Here is a 15,487-nt window from a genome sequence, read left to right as displayed (position 1 = left end):
TCATTTGACAGATGTTTATTGGCTCACATAGCTGAAAAGTTCTCAGGTAGCTCTGCTTCAGGTAAAGCTTGGTCTAGTGGCTCAAAAGATGTCACCAAGGACCTAGTTTCTCTCTGTTTAGTCACTGTTTTCTTTGGTATTGGCTTTATCCTTAGGCTCCATATGGTAGCACCTGGAAGCTTGAGAATCTCCCCTTTTAACAGAAAAAAAAAAGTTGCTATAATTCTAGGTCTCACATTTTCCTATGTGCCACACAGAGGACAGATAATATCTCCTCTTGTAGCTCTCGATGAAGAAAAGCCTCTCTTTTCCAGAAGAGCCAATATCTCCTCATATCACAATGGCTCTGTGGCCAAGGGGATGGGATAAACTGATTGACACAAGCCAAACAGGGTCCACTCATGAAGATGGTGGTGGTGCCAAACCACATAGCTGAGAAAGGATAGCTTCCCAAAGAATACCCGGGTAACTGTTCCCAGAGAGAAGGGGAAGAGATGATGGAAACCAATAAAAGATGACCACGTCTAAAAATGTTGTTTTATAAACTCCTGATTTCAAGTAGAATTAGTTAATTCTATAATTCTTTACTTTCCTGTGTAGACGCTACATGTTCCTCGTGTTTGTTTTATCTTTGGTCCTGGACCTAGGGAGGGCATTTCTGGCTCTGATGCCAATACTGGATTATGTGAAAACTTTTCAACTATTGACTGGATGAAGCTATCTAACAAAGCATTAACCACCACCAGAAAGTGACCATTTCTCCCTCCCTTGGCAGTGGCCTCACAGCTTATCAGAATGTAGACTATCATGGTAGTGAGGGATGGACAGACTGGAAGAGGATTTAGGATAGGAAGCAATGAGAGGGCTGGAACTATATAAATTTTTATGAAAATAATCTCCAGTTGAGTTTACATATTCCCAATCCCAGAATGATATCTCATAAAACAAAGGCAATGAGGTCTCTTAAGACCTGGATTGGCCAGGCGTGGTAGCTGAGGCCTGTAATCCCAGCACTTTGGGAGGCCGAGACAGGTGGATCACAAGGTCAGGAGATCGAGACTAGCCTGGCTAACATGGTGAAATCCCATCTCTACTAAAAATACAAAATATTAGCCAGGCATGGTGGCGGGCACCCGTAGTCCCAGCTACTTGGGAGGCTGAGGCAGAAGAATGGCATGAACCCAGGAGGTGGAGCTTGCAGTGAGCTGAGATAGCACCACTGCACTCCAGCCAGGGCAACAGAGTGAGACTCTGTCTAAAAAAAGACTTGGATTACCCTCTGCTGTTTCCCTAAATTACTTTGGTGGCCTCAAAAGGAAAGCAACTTCTGAAGAAAAGGTCTTAGAGTTCACAATTTAACTGCAATGTTGCTTCCATCAAATAAGGTTTTCAGTGAGACAGAGTTATGAAAAGCAATACTAATAAACACTTGTATACAAAGAGTATCTACAGAGATACACAACCAGTAGCAGTGATTGCCTCTGGGGAGAACTCAAGAGATAGGAATGACAAGGAAATTTACTTTTCACTGAACACCCTTTTCAACTATTTCAATTCTTTTTTAACATGAGCATGTTATATCTAGTCAAAGATTAATGTTTCAGGATTTGAAAAACATAAAAGAAATGTACTGTTGGTCCTCAGAGTCATTTAGCTGGGGTTAAGACTAAAAGACATGAGACTATTAGAAAAATATAAGATGGCACATAATTAAATACTAACTTGGGTGGTACTGATTACAAGTAGATGAGGAAGAGAGATCGTCTTAGTTGAAGGAGCTAGATCTGAGTGATGAAGGGAAACTAAAAGCACAGGAAAATAAGCAAATAAAAATGGGCAGAGACATAAATATGTACAATTAAGTAAAGAACAGTAAACTCTGCAGTCAGATAGGCCTGGCTCCAATTTCAACTCTATAACTTACTAACTGAGCAACCCTGAATGAGTTTTATAACCTCTTTCAACTCTGATTTCTCATTTGTAAAACGGGGAGAAGAGCACCTACCTTAATAGGATTGTTATGCAAATTAATGTATGTAAAGTGGTTAGCACCTGATACAGAGTAGCTGCCCAACTAAATGATGCCTTGTTAAAACATCACAGAACAGAGGGACCAGTCTTGCTAGAGTACATGGTAAATGTTCAAAAGGGCAAGATAATACTGGCTATTTAAGTTAAGGGTTACAGCAAATTGTGAATGGTCATCTCATTTTGTCTCTAGGGTTCCTGCAGCATAAGAATTATAAACAAGTATCACCATTATGCACTCTCTAATGTTCAAGAAGGTGAGAGATCTGACAGTTATAGGGTTTGTCTCTAGCATGGCGCCTCTGGTGCTTAATTAAGACAGAATTCTGACTGAAGGCCTTCCCACAGTCATTACATTTATAGGGTCTTTCCCCAGTATGGATTCTTTGATGTCGAATAAGATGTGCCTTGCAAAAGAAGCTTTTCCCACAGTCAGTACATTCATGAGGCTTGTCCCCAGTGTGGACCCTCTGGTGCTGAGAAAGATCTGAGTTCCACATGAAGCCCTTCCCACAGTCCTTACATTCGTAAGGCTTCTCCCCAGTGTGCATTCTCTGATGTCGAAGAAGGGCTGGGTTTCGAGTAAAGCTTTTCCCACATTCTTTACATGTGTATGGTTTCTCACCAGTGTGGATCCGTTGATGTTGCGTAAGGCTTGTGTTCTGACTAAAGCCCTTCCCACATTCCTTACATTCAAAGGGTTTCTCTCCAGTATGTATTCTCTGGTGACGAATCAGGTTTGACTTCCAAACAAAGGCCTTAGCACATTCTTGACATTCATAGGGTTTCACCCCACTGTGAATTCTCTGATGTGCGATGCAATGTGATCGAAAACTGAAAGCCTTCCCACATTCCTTACATCCATAGACCTTCTCTCCATTATGAGTTTTCTGGTGTTGATCAAAGTCCTCATTTTGATCAAAACACTTGCCGCATTCCTCACATATATAGAATATTTGCTCGTTTAGAATTTTGTGATGTATACCAAGGAGGTTATTGACATCAGTATTCCCTGAACTCTCTTCTACTGAGATCATCTCATCCTTGACAATCACTTCTATAATATCATTTGTAGAACTTTCCATACGTCCCCCATTGAGGTAACCAGGCCATCTCCCTAACCTGCTTTTCTCTTCACAGGTTTTCCCAAACCATAATTTCTGGGATCCACACCACCGGGGTCCACTTGATAGGACCATGAGGTCCTGTACTTCCTCAATAATTTCCTCCTTCAGAATAAAATCTTCTTTCTTCCTCTTCAACACACCCTCTGAAAAAAGAAATTGGAGCTTCAAATGTCATCATTATCCATGACACAGCGACTAAGGTCACCAAGTGGTATTAATACGTCCACTTCTCTCCAAGTGCCACCCATGTCTCAGTGGCCCTGTCCCAGCTGAAAATGGCAAAAACAAGGCTAATACACAGAAAGAAACCAAAAGTAAAGACAGCAACTAGATAGAATCCCTGCGGGCTATGATTCCTGGCACCAAACGAAGGACCAGGGTAGGCTCTCAGAAAACAGGTGAATTGAATCTAAGGAAAACAAAGTCAGAATTCCTCCTAGGTAGCTGAGTACAGTTTATACCATGAGAAGAACAGGCCAGGACTTAGGACAGAGGACCTGTTCAGAAATAAGGAATCCTTAGTGGTATACCTGAGAACCTGGGCTTGTCACATGCAGCAGACAGTAGCAAGAATGAGCTTCCTCATACTTTTCAACACTAAAAGGAAGTATAGTCTTCTCTTTCAATCCAATCACCAAGTTCACCATGAAACCATGGGAAGTGCTTTCTCAAACTACTCCAGGCAGAACTCGGAAAAGACTCCCTCCTCTTTGTTCTCATAGTGTCTTATTCACATTCTGTTACAGTTTCATCATTTTTCTGTAATTATACATTTATGTATCATGTCCCATGAGACTGTGAGTCCTTCCGGGATAAGGGCCATATATGACTTGATTTTTTTAATCTCTAACAACTAACACAATGAGTAAAATACAGCATCTACATTAAAAATATTGGGTGATCATAGCAGCTAGATGGGGCAGGCCATCTGTTCAGTTTAAGTCTAACGCAAAAGACCCATCCTAATTTAATTAATTTAATTAATTGAGCTTGTCCTAATGAAAGTTGGAAGCTTAGGGTTTAAGTTTTCTCTTAATTGGTTGATTTAAGGATCTGGTCCCCATATTTGTTTAGAACATGAATGGCAAAATGGACTTTTACATCTTATAAAAGAAAGATAGGAAAAGATGTGACTGAGAGAAGAATGCTCATTTCCCTCTCACTTACCCGGACAAATCAGGCTTGGACCCTCTCCTTGCAGTTTCAGGTTTAATGGCTCTTCCACCTGCTCAGGATGGGACATCCCAGCAGGCTTTAGAAATGGATATCCTGCCAGGGTCAAGATACAAATAAGGCTGACTCAGTCAGAAGAGTGAGGCCCATCAGGAAAAGAGCAGACATGGAAGTGGTAGGGAGAGAATAAAGGTGGGTGAAAAGATTGGTAACATAGATAAGCAGAAATTTGATGGTACAGAATAATAAGGATAGGCTGGGCGTGGTGGCTCACACCTGTAATCCCAGCACTTTGGGAGGCCGAGGTGGGTGGATCACCTGAGGTCAGGAGTTCAAGACTAGCCTGGCCAACATGGTGAAACCCCATCTCCATTAAAAATACAAAAAAAATTAGCCAAGCATGGTGGCACACACCTGTGGTCACAGCTCCTCAGGAGGCTGAGGCAGGAGAACCGCTTGAACCCGGGAGGCAGAGGTTGCAGTGAGCCGAGACTGTGTCACTGCTCTCCAGCCTGGGCGACAGAGTGAGACTGTGTCTCAAAAAATATATATATATATTTATATATATAAAATATATATAAATATATATTTTATATAACACTATTTATATTTAATATAAATATATTTTATATAAGATATGTATTTATATATAAAATATATTTATATTAAATATATAAATATATGTATTTATATTAAATATATAAATATATGTATTTATATATTAAATATACAAATATATAATATATATAAATATATATTAAATATATAAATATATAATATATAAATATATATTAAATATATAAATATATAATATATATTATATATAATATATAATATACATATTAAATATATAAATATATATTATATATTATATGTATTATATATTATATATTATATATTATATGTATTATATAATATATTATATATAATATATATTATATATTTATATATGATATATATAAATATATTATATTATATTATATATAAAATATAATATATTATATATTTATATATATCATATATAATATATATAATATATGATATATAAATATATATCATATATCATATATAAATATATAATATATATCATATATAATATATATATATGATATATCATATATAATATATAATTATATATGATATATATCATATATAATATATATAGAGATGGACTATATATATCATATATTTTATATATAATTATATTTATATATAATGTATAAGATATATATTATATTTTTTATTTATATATTTATATATTTTATTTATATGATTATATATTTTATATATACATATATTTTTAATTTATATATTTATATATTTTTATATATATTTATATAAAGGATAGAAAATACTGGAACAGAGAAGTTGTAATTCCATCAGTTCCCAAAGATATGAAACATATCACTCACTTTAAAATGTCAAGAAGAAATAGAAAAGATGAAGGCCTCTTCTTCACCTATCCCTAGGAGGTGAAATCAAATTCACATAGAATAGAATCAGGATAGGATGGAATTGCAAATAGTTATTCATGAGGACTTCCTGTCTAGCCAGGCTATTCAGGGAAACCGTAATCTCCTAGTTTCCTTCCTATCCATTTATTGCTTTCCATTCCACAAAGATTCAATGGATGGGGTCTCTCTATGGCATCCATAAGAAATGGACTCACACCCTCACTCAGCCATTTCCAAAAGTCACTTCTTACTCAATAACAGACACCTCTGTTCACAGAGATCTACTGTAATACACCTTACTTCTGCTTTCGCTAGAACTGTCTCTTTGTAACCTTCATCCAAAACCTCCTAAGAAACAGATCAATTCTACACCTTCAAATGACAACCTTTTCTGTTGCCAAATCCAGGGACTATGTATCCTCTGAGTATTAACTTCTGTAAGACAAAAGTGGACTTTGAGTAGTGACATGTATGTGCCAAGGAAGTCAGCTGCACATCAGAGAGTTAGAATTTTGCTCAAGGAGTAACTTAGCTGTTGGTTTTCTACCTAAAGCAAAGCAAAGCAAAGATGAGAAATTCCCTTAGGTGGTGAGGAGAGGAAGCACTAAGAATGCAGAAGACGCTGTGGTGGTCTCCCCATACCCCTTCCACTACTCCCCACTGTAAAGTAGCTATGCCCTTTGTAGGGGGCTGGAGTGGGGAGTTGGGTATCCCAACTCCACTTCCTAGGGTAGGCTCTGACTTGGCTAAGCTAAGCAGGTTAATCCCATCCCACTCACTACATGAGAGACTGATTCAGAGATCGGCAATTCAGACCAAGTCAATCAGTGCACAGTAGTTACCTTGCCACAGGGATTGATTTAGAGCTGGCATATGACTTAAGGTAGTCCATTAGAGTATACTTGGCACTTTGACTCACAATGTTTAAAGCCTAAGGACGGCGTGCCAGGTTTCTTCACCTAGGTATGAAGCAGCAGAGTCCTGTTACTACCACCAATCACCTTACAACCAAAAGGGGAGCCAGACTGTAGACAAAGCCAACACATACGGAGACAGAGCAGAGAATGTAATTCTGATCAAACTATACCTGCAGCCCACTCTACCTCAGACTTCCCAGTTACATGAAACAACAAATTCTTTTTGTTTAAGCCAGTTTGAATTGGGTTTTAATACCTGCAATCAAGAGTATTCTAATATGAAAAGACAGAACAAGGAACTGTGAGAATGAGGAAATTTGGAGCACAGCTCGTCACACTGCGCCCACATAAAAGCCCTATGGGAAGATGAAATGGGGCCAAGGAGGCAACCAGGAAACACAGTTATCACTAGGAAACTAAGAGTAAGAAAGTCCTGTTGGGCCTAAAGTAATCCCAGGGTTTTCCCCTGAGGAATAGGAACTATCTGGCTGAGGGTTGAGAGTTCTTGGTTTCTAATGATAAAGATGGCCATTATATCCCAAGCTGGAAGACTGTAAACAGGCCAGGAAGTAGAAAGGGCACCCAAGATCAGAGTAAACAGGAAACTCATGGGGCAAAGATACGTGGTAGCCATAACAGCAGCGATGGGGAAGAGGCAAAACAGGTTAATGAAGATGGCACACAGAGGAGCCAGGATGAATAAAACAAGAACTCAAGAAGATATAAAAGCTCTCCCTCTCCCCTTCCCCCTCCCCCTCTCCCTCTTTGCTCAGGCTGGAGTGCAGTGGCGTGATCTCGGCTCGCTACAACCTCCACCTCCCAGCCGCCTTCCTTGGCCTCCCAAAGTGCCAAGATTGCAGCCTCTGCCCGGCCGCCACCCCGTCTAGGAAGTGAGGAGCGTCTCTGCCTGGCCGCCCATCGTCTGGGATGTGGGGAGTGCCTCTGCCCCGCTGCCCCGTCTGAGATGTGAAGAGCGCCTCTGCCTGGCCGCGACCCCGTCTGGGAACTGAGGAGTGTCTCTGCCCCGCCGCCACCCCATCTGGGAGGTGAGGAGCGTCTCTGACTGTCCGCCCCGTCTGAGATGTGAGGAGCTCCTCCGCCCGGCAGCCGCCCCGTCCGGGAGGTGGGGGGCAGACCCCACCCGGCCAGCCGCCCCGTCTGGGAGGTGGGGGGCAGCCCCCGCCCGGCCGCCGCCCCGTCTGGGAGGTGGGGGGGCACCTCTGCCCGGCCGCCCCATCTGGGAAGTGAGGAGCCCCTCTGCTAGGCCGCCACCCCGTCTGGGAGGTGTACAGCTCATTGAGAACGGGCCATGATGACGATGGCGGTTTTGTCGAATAGAAAAGGGGGAAATGTGGGGAAAAGAAAGAGAGATCAGATTGTTACTGTGTCTGTGTAGAAAGAAGTAGACATAGGAGACTCCATTTTGTTCTGTACTAAGAAAAATTCTTCTGCCTTGGGATGCTGTTAATCTATAACCTTATCCCCAACCCGGTGCTCTCTGAAACATGTGCTGTGTCCACTAAGGGTTAAATGGATTAAGGGCGGTGCAAGATGTGCTTTGTTAAACAGATGCTTGAAGGCAGCATGCTCGTTAAGAGTCATCACCACTCCCTAATCTCAAGTACCCAGGGACACAAACACTGCGGAAGGCGGCAGGGCCCTCTGCCTAGGAAAACCAGAGACCTTTGTTCACATGTTTATCTGCTGACCTTCCCTCCACTATTGTCCTATGACCCTGCCAAATCCCCCTGTCCGAGAAACACCCAAGAATAATCAATAAATACTAAAAAAAATTTTTTAAAAAAAGAAGATATAAAACTATGGGAACACAGAGAAGAAATGCAATCCCACTAGTGTCTACAACACTAGATTAAAAAAACACCTATCTATGACATTTTAAAGATCATGACAAGAAAACTGGTCAGATGACCGGCACGTGTGCCCTCACTCACCTGAGGAGATGCCCCTTGGGGCCTCTCCATCCAGAGCTCCCCGAGGAACCGAGCACCAGGGTGTTTCCCCTCGCTCCAGCTGGGAAATCAGAGCCGGTTTGGGAAATGGAAATGCTGCTTAAGAGGAAAGAAATGGGACAGGCAGGTGAGTGGCGTGGCACACAGTAATCCCAAGGCTCCTCCCAGGCCAGTGTCTTCAGGGGTAGGAGGGGAAAAAAACGGAAATAACTAGGAAGAACAAGAAAAGGAATTCCAGGGGAAAGGACAAGAGAGGGGCCAGGAGACTTACAAAGGTCAGGAAGTTGACAGACGACTCAGTAACTGAGTCAGCAAATGGATGATTTCACTCATTGAGGAATTGAGTCCTCAATTCTTACCTGTCCTCTCCCTCTTAGAGCTCTCAAGTTCAGACATCCTCATGAGGATGCTTGGAATTAGGCTGGATCTTGCAAACCGAGAGGGCAGGGAACTGAAGGCTCAGTGGAGCACCATGAATTTGCTCTCTTCTCACTATACCCACAACACAAGGGTAGGGGTTTGGCACCTCTCACTCTGGAGCAAGGAAGTCCTGTATAAGGCCCAAACTGATACCAGGACTTCCTACTTTCCAACGACTGCTGAGGTTAGGTCATTAAAAATCCAAGAGCCTGAAGCTGCCATTGAGCTGAGGGTTATCAACAACTCCTGAGCCTTTGAGAAAAAAGGAGCCAGCAAACTCTGAAGGGTGGAGGCAGGGCCCAAAGGGAGAGACCCTTACCCAGGGAAGCCACAGCCCCATAATTCTCCAGCATCACATCCCTGTACAGGGCTCTCTGAGCAGGGCCCAGGCCGATCCATTCGTTCTCAGAGAAGTAGACGGCCACATCCTCGAAGGTCACTGACTCCTGAAACAACATGTGTTCAAATGCCCTAGGATAACCCCAGGACCAGGCCAAGAGGAAGGGGAGACAGGGCACCAAAAGGTACTGTGGGGGTGCCTGTGGGGATTCTGGATTCTGAATGTCTACAGGAACTCTATCAGCAGAAGATTTTTGCCTCCTATGTACAAAGAGACAAGGCATCAGCCATCAATTTTCTCATGTCTCTTCATCTTTATTTCAGCAAACATTTTCTCCTCTTTTTCATGAGTCTGCAAAAGTCTTCTTGTTTCATCCTTATACCCCAAACCACATCTGTGCTCTAGGTCCCATCCTGTCTCCACAATGTGTCCTCCTTCAGAGGTCACCCACCCTTGATAACAACTATCATTTATTAAGCCTGTGCCAAGCACTTGACATATATTCTTTGTTATGTCTCATAGCCTACTATCAGATCCATTTTTTAGAAGAGGAAACTGAGACTCGGAGGGATTAACTTCCCCCAAAGTTCCAGTACTGAGACAGAACCCAGGCCTGCTTGACTCTGGCTCTTGCCTGTTATGCCACACTGCCTTCCGTCCCCATTCCTGCCATCCCTGCTGCCCCTGTATAGGACTCTTCCTCCTTTGTCCTCCCCAGTCACTGCCACCAGCCACAGAGGCAGCTAGGGCTCCTCAGAACATTCAGGTTGCTCTGAACACTGTACTCAACAGGGCAGATCCTCGTTGTGACTTTACTCCCTGCACCCCCACCACCCGCAACACACTCTCACAAAGATCCCACCTCACTTGCTTCCCCACGTCCCAATCTCCATGTCCCCATTTTCTATATCTCTAGGAGTCTCAGCTCCTGCACTTTCTTTCTCTCATCCTCTTAAGAAACAAATACTGCTGACCTCCAGCCATTGGGACTTCCTGTAATTCTCAGCCACTGCCTCCTTCAGGGTCTCAGTCTCCACACTGTGGAGGAGCCCATTCTGGTCCACTGCACTTCAGTCCTTGCGCACTAGAAAGTCTCCACAGCTATTTATCCAGCACTCCAGGGCTCCAAGGCTTTGGCTGGCTCAACTTTGTCTGCCTAATAGAGTCCACATTCCTCTGCACTACAGACAATTCCATTCACTACTCACAGACCCAGCTTTCCTGGCCAGGATCATCAGCCACCACCACTCTCATCTCCGATCCTCTCACCATTCCATTGGGAAACCAAACTTTCCTCACCCTGTTCTGTGTCCTTGCACCTGCGGCTACTCTTGCCTGAATATCCAGTTCTTCCCTCCTGCTCCTGCATTGCAAATTCCTTTTCAACCTAATACCCAGCTCAAACATAACCAGCTCTGTAAAGGCGGCTCTGAAATTCTGGCCATTCATCGCCCCCCACAGCACTCTGTGCGCTCTGCCCCAGCAGTCGGCTCAACCCCGTGCCGCTGCACGTCTGCTCTCCTTGAGGCTCAGGTCCGGGGGTGTCGACTCCGCTGTGCTGCCTGTCCCTCGAGGCCCCTCACTCTGGGTTGTACCCCCATTTCCCAGCCGCCGCACCACCCCGTCTCCGGGCCTAGAACCCAGGGCAGGGCCAAGATTGCTTCCAGGCTCCGGCCCCGCACTCACCCGGCGCGCCCGGGGCAGCGCGGGCTGTCCCGGGAGCAGCTCGAGGACAAGGCCGAGGCGTGTCCCGCTCGCCAGCGCCACGGCCGCCATAGCCCAGGTCGCCCTCTGGGAAAGCGAGCGCGCGCCAGACCAGACCAGAGGCTGTTGGGGTCGCGGAGGAGCGCTCTGCACCTGGGCAGGCCTGACACGGCTACGCTGCGCCCTGCAGCCACCGGAGTAAGACCCCGACTCCACTCCCTGCCCGCCCCACGCCCGACTCCCCGTGCTCCACGCCCGCCAGGCCCCAGCATCCGGGAGGCCGGGGCTCGGGCCGCTCCGGTTGCTCTAGGACGGCGGAGGGCGCCGCATCTCTGTGGTCCTCCTTTCTCGCTCGGGGAGGGAGGGGAGAGCGGTCTGGTTCTCCTGGAGACACGGACGATCCCAGGGACCGCTACCGGGGTAGGGGTGCAGGCAGCTGGGGAGGAATCCTTCCCCTGCGCTCTAGGCCACCCCTTCCTCTCCAGCTCGCTGCACCCTAGGTGGACAGATATTTGCTGATAGGAGGTAGCGGGTACTTCACTAGACTGCACCTGCTCTTTTATCTCTCCTTTTACCAGTTTTTGCATTCCCAGAGCAGACCTGTATTTTATGTCTTTTAACATTCTCATCTTTGTGCCTCTAACATGCGCCCGATGTGTAGCACCTCCTGGGGAGTTATTTCTTTAACTGCCAAGGAATATTTGTAGAATTGTCCACGAAAAGTCAAACTGTAAAAGATTTGAAGGGATTTATCCTGAGCCAAATATGAGTGACCATGGCCCGTGCCACAGCCCCAGGAGATCCTGAGAACATGTGCCCAACGTGGTCGGGCTACAACTTGGTTTTACACATTTTAGGAAGACATAAGACATCAATTAATACATGTAAGATGCACGTTGGTTCGGTATGGAAAGGTGGGACAACTGGAAGAGGAGGCTTTCAGGACATAGGTGGATTCAAAGATTTTCTGAGTGGCAATTGGTTGAAAGAGTTAAGTTATTGTATAAAGACTTAGAATCAATAGAAAGGGATGTCTCAGTTAAGATAAGGGCTTGTGGAGACCAAAGTTTTATCATGCAGATGGAGCCTGTAGCAGGCTTCAGAGAATAGACTGTAAATGTTTCTCATCATTATCACACTACCGGATAGTCTGTGAGACTTAAAGAGGCTGTTCTATCAGTCTTAAGGTCTGTGTTGATGTTAATGCTGGTCAGCTGGTCCTGAATTTCAAAAGGTAGGGGAGCATAATGAGCCATGTCCAACTCCTCCTTCCCATTATGGCCTGAACCAGTTTTTCAGGTTAACTTTGGAATGCCCTTAGCCAAGAGGAGAGATCCATTCATATGGTCAGAGGGCTTTGAATTTTATTTTTGGCTTACGGAATAAAAGAATGAATAAATGTTGAACCAGTTTTTCAGTTGAAGAAAGTAAGGTCCAAAGAGAGAAAATGGCTTACCTAACATTATGCAACATGCCAGGAAATTAAATTTTTTAAGAAGTGTGAAAATAAAGATTATTCAAATGAGAACAAAGACTATTATTCAGAGCTTGCTATATATGACAAGAGAGTCAGCCCTCATCACTTGCATTCAGCAGACTGAAAGTCAGGCAGAAGAGTGGGGAAAGCTTCACAGTGGAAAAAAGGAATGGCTTCAGGTATTCCCTTATTGGAAGTTGCTGGCATGGGGAAACTACAGGCGGGCTAACTAGAAGCAGGGAATCTTATGTAATTGGTAGGGGGAAATTTTTGGCTTTCTCTGTTTGGTCCTAAGTTGGAAGTAGTATGGGAAAAAGTAGAGAATCTGATAGTTTTTAATCAAATTGCTACCCCATCTCTACAAAAAAAAAAAAAGAAAGAAAGAAAGAAAGAAAAATAGCCAGCTCCTGGCTACTCAGAAGTCTGAGATGGGAGGATCACTTGAGCCTGAGAAGTCAAGGCTGCAGTGAGCTGTGATTGCACCATTGCACTCCAGCAAGAACCTAGAAAGAAGAAAGAGAAGAAGAGAAAAGAGAAGAGAAGAGAAGGAAAGAGGAAGGAAGGAAAGGAGGGAGGGAAAGAAAGAAAGAAAGAGTGGGAGGGAGAGAGGGAAAGAAAGAAGAGAAGAAGGAAGGAAGGGAAGGAGGGAAAGAGAGAGAGAGAAAGAAAGAAAAAGAGAGAGAAAGAAAGAAAAAGAAAGGAAGGAAGGAGAAGGGAAGAAGGAAGGAAGGAAAAGGGAGGGAGGAAGGAAGGAAAAGGGAGGGAGGAAGGAAGGAAGGAAGGAAGGAGGGAAGGAAGGAAGGAGGGCAGGGAGGGAGGGAGGAAGGAAGGAAGAGATCAAATCCCAGCTGTTTGGGGTCAATTGCTACCAGGGTTATTGTTTTGATTAGTGGACTGGTTGCCACAGATAGTGATTTAGTGGTTTGACTTCCTAGAGTGGTTACCATAGAAAATGGGTTGGCTTCCTGGACTGGTTGCTACAGATTGTGTGACACAGTCCTGTTTTTCTATGTAGTATGGCCATTGCCCATTTGTATATTCAATGTCTCGGGGTGAATAAGGTAGGAAGATAAACATAGAATTCAAGTCCACAGGCTCAGATGCTCTGATGCCTGAATAGCTCCCCAGGTACTAAGCACTTACAGATACCATACCTGTGAAAAATCACAGAGCAAAAGAGACCTCAGATGGGCTCCCAGTCTTGTTTGTATGCAAGAAGATGATAGAGAGGTTCATAAATGGACACTACCTGATAGTCTGTGAGTACTGAGATGGAAGCAGTAACTCTTACCATGGGGAAGATCACTAGGTAGTTGAGCATACAATGAAGTCTCTTAAGATTTTCTTGGTGACAAGATGGAGAAAACTGGACTGGGTGACAAAACAATTATGAGGGTTTTAGCTCAGAACAAGGAGCCCTGGAGATGCACGATTACTAAGTCATCGTCCACCAGAAGGAAGGTCTCTTATGGCTCTGAATAGTGTTTTTGTTCAAAACTTTTAGAAATCTGAAAAGGAGAAGAATAGGTAGTCTATTATATTTACCTATATTTTTACTCATTCCATTGTCCTTTCTGTCAAACACACACAGCAGGCAAAGCCATGGCCTGACTGATTTGGCTAATAAAGATAAAATAGGCAGGGTGCAGTGGCTGACGCCTGTAATCCCAGCACTTTGGGAGGCTGAGGCAGGCAGATCACCTGAGGTCAGGAATTCCAGACCAGTCAACATGGCAAAACCCCTTCTCTACTAAAAATACAAAAATTAGCTGGGTGTGGTGGCATGCGCCTGTAATCCCAACTACTCGGGAGGCTGAGGCGGGAGAATCGCTTGATCCTGGGAGGCAGAGGTTGCAGTGAACCAAAACACCACTGCATGCCAGCCTAGGCAACAGAGTGAGACTCTGTCTCAAAAAAAAAAAAAAAAAGATATGATAAGCCATTTTTAGACTCATACAATGTATTATTTGTAGACAAACAGGCCATCTCTCCAGGTCTTCATCCACCTGCTAAAAAGAATGCCATGAAACAAAAGGGAGCTGGATGCCTGCAATGTGAGTTGTCGGATACCCCATTTCTGAGGAGCCAATTTTAGACTGCAACAAAGTAGACTATAACACTACTTTTTGCAGTCTAATATTGGCTCCTCAGAAATGGGGTATCCGACAACTCACATTGGGTTGAGTGACGAACCAATGTGGTGGCTTATGCTCTTGAGAATTCTTAACCGTATGTGTGGTAGGTTGGGAGGTGGAATTGTGGACCTGGGAGGACCCACCCTCCTCAGGATATAACTGCAGACTACAACATTACTTCCTTCTGGGGGACGAAAGTCTCATGCTTCATCAGAACCTCGGAGGCAATGAAAAACTGTCTCATGACAGCCTCCCATAGGAGATAGGGAAGGGAGTGAGGGATGACCTTGTAAAGCTCCTCTCATCCTCTTGTGTTCTGGAGGATCACAAGATAATCTGCTAAGACTTAGATTAGCTGCTGTTCATGCCTTTTCCTGTGTGGCCTATGTAGATATGCGCAAGATAGCCAGGGTACCACAGCAGAGTCATTCACCTACAACTCTACCTCCCAACTTATCACACATATGGTTTAGAATTCTCAGGCGCATAAGCTGCCACTTAGGTTCATCAGATACTCTAGTTAATTGTACTGATAAAGGCTTGGACCAGATCCACTCCATTTCTCCTAGGCAACATCAAATCAGAGTAACCATGATTACGAGTCCCTATAGTTTAATCAGGCCCACTGGATGGTAGATATGTTCCCAATCCAGAACCAAGCTAGTTAATACGGCTGAATGCAGGCGAGGCAAGAGGTGTTGGTAATGACACATATCGCACCTGAACTGACCAGCAGGAAATC

The 15,487-nt window shown here is 44.1% G+C and overlaps 1 protein-coding gene across 10 annotated transcripts; it reads right to left on the bottom strand.

Moving 5' to 3' along the window:
- On the bottom strand, window positions 1–11,432 carry ZNF662 (zinc finger protein 662). 10 transcript variants are annotated; one of them, XM_063805636.1, is made up of 6 exons: window positions 11,116–11,432; window positions 9,409–9,535; window positions 9,029–9,161; window positions 8,652–8,765; window positions 4,323–4,424; window positions 1–3,298 (listed from the first exon to the last, which is right to left on the bottom strand). In XM_063805636.1, the coding sequence occupies exons 3-6, from the start codon at window positions 9,069–9,071 to the stop codon at window positions 2,271–2,273; spliced, it is 1,287 nt and encodes a 428-aa protein (XP_063661706.1). In that variant the 5' UTR covers window positions 9,072–9,161; window positions 9,409–9,535; window positions 11,116–11,432; the 3' UTR covers window positions 1–2,270. The 10 variants fall into 10 exon arrangements, with proteins under 10 accessions (XP_063661706.1, XP_063661705.1, XP_063661707.1 ...); XM_063805635.1 differs by having other exon boundaries at window positions 8,652–8,768; window positions 11,116–11,415; XM_063805637.1 differs by lacking the exon at window positions 4,323–4,424 and having other exon boundaries at window positions 8,652–8,768; window positions 11,116–11,415.
- Between the last annotated feature and the right edge of the window lie 4,055 nt (window positions 11,433–15,487).

Source organism: Pan troglodytes, chromosome 2, assembly GCF_028858775.2.
Source record: "Pan troglodytes isolate AG18354 chromosome 2, NHGRI_mPanTro3-v2.0_pri, whole genome shotgun sequence".
Lineage (NCBI taxonomy): Eukaryota > Metazoa > Chordata > Mammalia > Primates > Hominidae > Pan > Pan troglodytes.
This window is presented reverse-complemented; position numbering and strand designations above follow the sequence as displayed.